General features: G+C 53.1%; 1 protein-coding gene across 1 annotated transcript in view; it reads left to right on the forward strand.

Annotated features, from left to right (window-relative positions):
• The window catches only part of LOC105863936 (anthrax toxin receptor-like), a 39,422-nt gene extending 36,013 nt beyond the window's left edge, over positions 1–3,409 (forward strand). The window contains exon 17 of the mRNA XM_012751520.3: positions 3,066–3,409. Coding sequence (XP_012606974.1) covers positions 3,066–3,353 — 288 coding nt within the window. The 3' untranslated portion in view covers positions 3,354–3,409. The remainder of the gene's footprint in view (positions 1–3,065) is intronic.
• The last annotated feature ends 2,591 nt before the right edge of the window (positions 3,410–6,000 follow it).

Below are 6,000 nucleotides of genomic sequence, written 5' to 3' on the forward strand. Positions count from 1 at the left end.
AATCAATAAACATGATTCACCACATAAAGAGAAACAGAAACAAAAACCACATGATCATCTCAACATATGCAGAAAAGTATTCAATAAAATCCAGCACACTTTCATGATAGAAACCTTCAACAAACTAGGCCTAGAAGGAACATACCTCAAAATTATAAAAGCCATAGATGATAAACTCACAGCCAATGTCATACTGAATGGGGAAAAGTTGAAAGCATTCTCACTAAGAACTGGAATAAGACAAAAATGACCACTGTCACCACTTCTATTCAACATAATATTGGAAGTCCTGCCCAGAGCAATCAGCCAAGTGAAGGAAATAAAGGGCATCCAAATCAGGAAAGAGGAGGTCAAACTATCCCTGTTTGCTGATGATATTATCTTGTATCTAGAAAACCCTAAGACTCCACCAAAAGACTCCTAGAATTGATAAATGAATTCAGCAAAGTCTCAGGTTACAAAATTAATGTACCCCAATCAGCATTTCTATGTACTAATAAGATTCAAGTGGACAGTCAAATGAAGGACTCAATACTATTCACAATAGCTACAAAGAAAATAAAATACCTAGGAAAATATTCAACAAAGGAGATTAAAGACCTCTAAAAGGAGAACCACAAAACGCTGATGAAAGAAATCGCAGATGACACGAACAAACGGAAAAACATTTCAAGCCTATAGATTAGTAGAATCAACATTATTAAAATGTCCACACTGCCCAAAGTGATTTACTCATTCAATGCAATCTCCATCAAAAAACCAGCATCATATTTCAAAGTAGAAACAAATAATCCTAAGCATCATTTGGAATCAAAAAACAACCTGAATAGCCCATTCTTAAGTAAAAAGAACAAATCTGGAAGCATCACATTACCTGACTTCAAATTGTACCACAAGGCTATAGCAACCAAAGAGCATGATTCCATTTTAAGTCCAGCTGTTAACACCTGCCTCAGCCCCTGAGATTATGCCACAGACAACATGCATGCACTCATTCTTTGTACCTGTCATGGAGCCTCTTTGTTCTCCTGTGTAGGCTGCCCTAACAGCGGATCATAGCCACTGGCAGGTTAATGGCACAGAGATTCCCAGGAGGACTGAAAGAGACCACAGTGGTGGACGGTAGAACCAAGACTGCAGATATCAGAGCCAGATGACATCAGCGAGGACAAATGGCCCTGTAGACAGGGCTGAGAAGGGCCTGGAGGTCATAGCAATGGCTTCCTTCTCCCCTCATAGAGTGTTGTCATTAACTCTTGCACTTCACTGTGCAAGAGTTGATGCCTTAAGCTACCCTACACTGTGCCCCTGGGGCTGGAGGTGATTACCTGTGTTGTGAAGAGGAAATCATTGAGATTTGGAACCTGCTCCAAACCCCTCAGTCAATAGAGGGCTGGGCTGAGACCCACCCTCCACTCTCCAGGCTTCTGAGTCTGACCCCTCCCTCCTGGTTGACCCTTACAGGCCCAGGACTGCACAGTGAGGCAGGGGACTGCGTGGGGCAAGTCAGGAGACCATACTCTGTCTTTAGTGAACATTTGCTTAGCCCTCTCCTGGTCTTGCCTTCAGTCTGGTGGAGAGCAGGGCTTTTACTGCAGGTTGTCTTCCTGGGGAAGTGTGTCAGTTTCCCGCTGCTGATGTGACAGTTCCACACTCTTAGTGGCTTAAACCCATGCAAATGTATGCTCTCTCAGCTATGGAGGCCAGAAGTCTAAAATGGGATTCACAGAGCTCAAATCAGGGTGTCACCAAGGCCACATTCCCTCCCGAGGCTTTGGGGGAATCCACTCCCTGCCCTTTCCAGCACTGAGCGCTGCCTCCCAGCACTGCCTGGCTCCCGGCCTCCCTCCAGCCACAGAGGCAGCAGCACAGCGTCTTCACATGTCTCTCTGCTCTTCCACACCTGGGAGCTCCTCTTCTGTGGACAAATGCCCCTCTGCCTCCCTCTTCTGTTGACCCTTGGTATTGCAACGGGCCCACACAGATAATCCAGCCTGATCACCCCACTTCGAGACTCTTCACTTGATCACAGCAGCAAAGTTTCTTGCCACATAAGGTGCCCTAGCCAGGGTTCCAAGGATTAGGGCCCAGGTATCTTTCAGGGCCCTTATTCGGCCAGCCATAGCAAGACACAGAAGTAGAAACTGCTTTGAGCAGGGACTGTCGTATTCTGCCCTTGCACAGAGCAAGGGCACATCACCGCCCAGGCACAGAGGGCAGGAGGGCTTGAAGCGGGAGTGTGCATGTGGGGTCAGGGGTCACAGGCAACCTGGGGAGGGGCCTTTGTTCTGCCCCTGCTCCTAAAAGCCTGGCTGCCCAGGGGGCCCTTGGTGTCCCTGGGTTTTAGGCAGTCCTGTGGTCCTCTAGGAACTGCAGTGTCTTGCCTCATGGAGTGTGGGCCCCCTTCTTAATGCCTTCAGGATCTCCTGGAGTAGGAGGGGCCGAGTCCATGCCAGCTGGCCCTTGTGCACCAGCCACTCTCCCTGGCACATCTGAGCACTCTGAGTGAAGGCTGGGGGTCCTCAGCTGAGCTTGAATGAGGGCATGGGGCTGGGGTGGGGGTGGGGTTGTGACAGCAAAGTCAGGGGAGGTTGGACCTGCTGAGAGAGTTTGCCGAGTCTGGACCAGTCTCTTCCTAAAGCTGCTGCCGCACTCCCCCTGCCCAGGGCCCTGCAGCTAGGCCTGAGGGCGCGGTGAGGCTCCCTGCCACACACGCTCGCCAGAGCCTCTGGGCAGCGCTGGGCCACAGGGAGCAGGGCCTCCTGCTGCCTGCTCCCCAGGCTGCCAGCCCAGGGGCACACAGACAAGGTGAACCCCAAGCACAGGCGACCAGAATCACCGTGCCTAGGGCAGGCTGGGGAAGGCAGGGTGGACATGCAGTGCCTCACTTGAGCCTGGAAGGAGGAGTGAGGCTGGAGGCCAGCACCCAGGGGAGAGCAGGAGAACCAGCAAGGCCCCTCATCGGCCCTGACTGGTCCCGACCCCCTGGAGCCAGGCAACCGTGGCCTTCCAGGCCCAATTCCAATGCCGTCTCGGTGACCTTGTCTCTCCTCTATTCCCTACAGGGGAGGTGCCTCAACTTACCCCTGATGCAGCCCCCATGTGCACCCTGCGGCCCCAAGTTCTGCCTTCGATACAACCAGGATTGCCTTCCGATGACACAGGCACCCTGCGTCTCGAAGGTCTGCCTTCCACACAGCTGGGATTGCCTGCCCATGACGCAAGCACCTTGCATGTCCAGGTGCCAACAGCTCCCAGCCAGCTGCTCCAGGCCTTCCTCCAGGATGCTGCAGCTATCCCCTCCCCCTGCTCAGTGTCTCCGCAGAATGCCTATGTCCCTCCCACCCCTATAGCCTGACCTCTAAGGCACCAAACACCCACAATTAACAAGCCTTTGTCTGCCAAATTAGACATATATATTGAGTCTTGGTTTATGGTCAAAGGAGTTGGAATTTGTTGCTGATCAGACAAAGAGTTTGTCCCCTGAGGAGCCTGCTCCTTGTGTGAGACCTGTTTAGACCGCCCCTGCTGGGACAGCCAGCCTGGTGTCCTATGGATGGAGGGCAGGGGCGAGTCCCAGTCCCAACAGCCATGACCTCAGCTGTCACCAAGGGATCAAATCTATGCAGTCTTATTCCAAATTTTCTATGGAAAAAAAGCCCAAAAAATCTTTTAAATATGAATATGATGCTGTGTCTCCTTCCCTGATGTTTTGTGAAAGATCTACTTGAATCTCTCATTTCTTGCACTTCACAACCCTGCTTTCCATTTTTTGGCTTCCCAAATTCTGCATGTGTCATAGAAGGAGGCCTTTTATAGAAACATGACTTCTCTTTCACGTACCCCACACTGTCCCCAAGCCCAGGAGAATTTCAGAGAATTTTAACAGCCTCCATTCATTGGGGTTTTGCCATGTCTAGACCCCTTGATCACTAGGAAAGAGGAGGCATGGGTTCCAAGTACTAGAGTAACACCCAGAGGATCTGGCGGTTAGATAATTTGCCAGAATCACACTTCTTGTGAGAAGCAGGGTCACCTCCCGCTCTCCGCTGGGGCCCATGAGTCACCGGCCACCAAGGGGCAGAGGAATCTCACTGGGCATGGGTTCAATTATGCCACTCCAGGTTGGCCCACCTGGGGCCTCTGCCTAAGATGCTCCCCCAGCACCACCCTCGCTAGCCACCCCCTAGCCCTGGAGCTCATACCCACCCTTCAGCAAACACGGCCTGCCTGGGGGACCACCCCTCCATCCCAGGAAGGCTCTGATGGGGCTCCCAGAACCCCTGAGGCTCCTGGACTCCTGAGAGAAGCCCAATCACATACAAATGATTTCCCTTCGTGAATATTCATAATTGCTATAGCTTGTTGAATATGTGTATGTGGCCACCCTGTTGTCTTTTATCTCTTCTTTGAAGCGTGTGTGTCTGGCTTCTGGCCGGGCCTGCTTCCCAATATGCTGGAGCAGCCGCCCAGCGGCCGCTGCCCTTATGAGAAATAAAGCACTCCTTGTTCCAAAGTACGAGCCTTGCTAATTCCTCATTAGTTAGGTGTGACTAGGGATGGTGAGTCTGGGGACTGGGTCTCCTCCAGGAGGGTCTGGCCAAAGTCTAGCTGTGGAGGTGACCTGAGACGGGTCCCCTTAGAAGGAGCCACAGCGGGGAGGGCCTTGGGCAGAGCCCAGAGAGAAATGCCAGCCCCAAGACCGAGGCAGGCCCAGGGCGTGGTGCAGAGACAATGCCAGACGCAGCCGCGCTCTGTGGCCCCGCAGTGTGCAGCCTCCCAGTGTGTGTGTGGGTGCTGTCCCTCTGTGGCCTTCCTGTCTGCACTCACACCCTCTCCTCAGGCCCCATCTGACCGTTTCCTACAGCCTGGAACCCTCCTTCTCTTTGAAGCTCCTGCCTTGCCTGGCTTCAGGGCTGCCCATGTCCCCACTGCTACTCTAGATCACACCTGGATTTTCGAGAAGTCTGCTCTGAGGCAGGCATTCCACGGGCCCTGAACGATCACAGGCACCAACAAAGCTTGTCAGGGGAGTGGGGCGGGGTGGCAGGAAGGTGAAGGGGAGGTTAGGAGGACTTGGTGTGAAGCATGCGTGCTTGGGGTGGGCTGTGCATGCACACGGACGGCCCGTGTGTGCAGGATGGAGCACGTGCACATGGAGACAGGGTGTGTGCATGGGCACAGGGTGTGTGCTTGGGGACTGAGTGTGTGCTAGTAGGTGCCCAGGTGATTCTCGCTGAATGAACGTCACACATTAGGTCCACAGACTAGAGAGACACGGAGCCCCATGTGCAGCAAAATGTTATTTATTTTGAGCAGATGGGTGGAGGCCAAAGAGCATCCACACTGAGGGAGATGAGAGCCTTGGGTTTCATAGAGGAGTTCTCAGGGGGGAGTGAGTTCCTGGGCCAGAGCAGCTGCTGCAATAAAAAAAAATTTTTTAAGCAACAAATTTCTGGGACCCCTGGATCAGTTTCATCCTGTAGAGAAAAGGGAGGGGTAGTTCTGTCCTTGTCAGGGGCGGAAATGCTGGCTGCAACTGTTTATTAGGTTTATAACCTCTGGGGACTCTCCAGACCCCTGCAGCCATTATTTCACAGACCTCGGTTTTCCGTTAGCCATGTGCCGAGTCCCATACATACTTTTCGAGTTCCCACCTGGAGCAGACCTGACAGGATAGGGCAGGGAGACACAGGCATGGCTCCCAGCTGCAGAGGCAGGGCGGTCCCCTGAGCATGGCGGCGCACTCCTCGGGGACCCAGCGGCGCAGGGGGATGGGTGAGCCCGGCAGGGCTGGAACAGGGTCTGAAATGAGCCTGAGCACATTGGGGAGGTGCTGAGGGAAGTGAGGAGAAAGGCATGATGGGGGGAACATTCTAGAAGCTCATGGGGTGCAGAGAAGGACTGGGGGCAGACCATAAGTGGATGTGGCCTGTGGGCTGGGGAAGGATGGGGAGAAGTGGGCCCAGGACCCTGGAGGAGGAATGGGAGGGGCAGGGG

This window comes from Microcebus murinus, chromosome 14 (genome assembly GCF_040939455.1).
Source record: "Microcebus murinus isolate Inina chromosome 14, M.murinus_Inina_mat1.0, whole genome shotgun sequence".
Lineage (NCBI taxonomy): Eukaryota > Metazoa > Chordata > Mammalia > Primates > Cheirogaleidae > Microcebus > Microcebus murinus.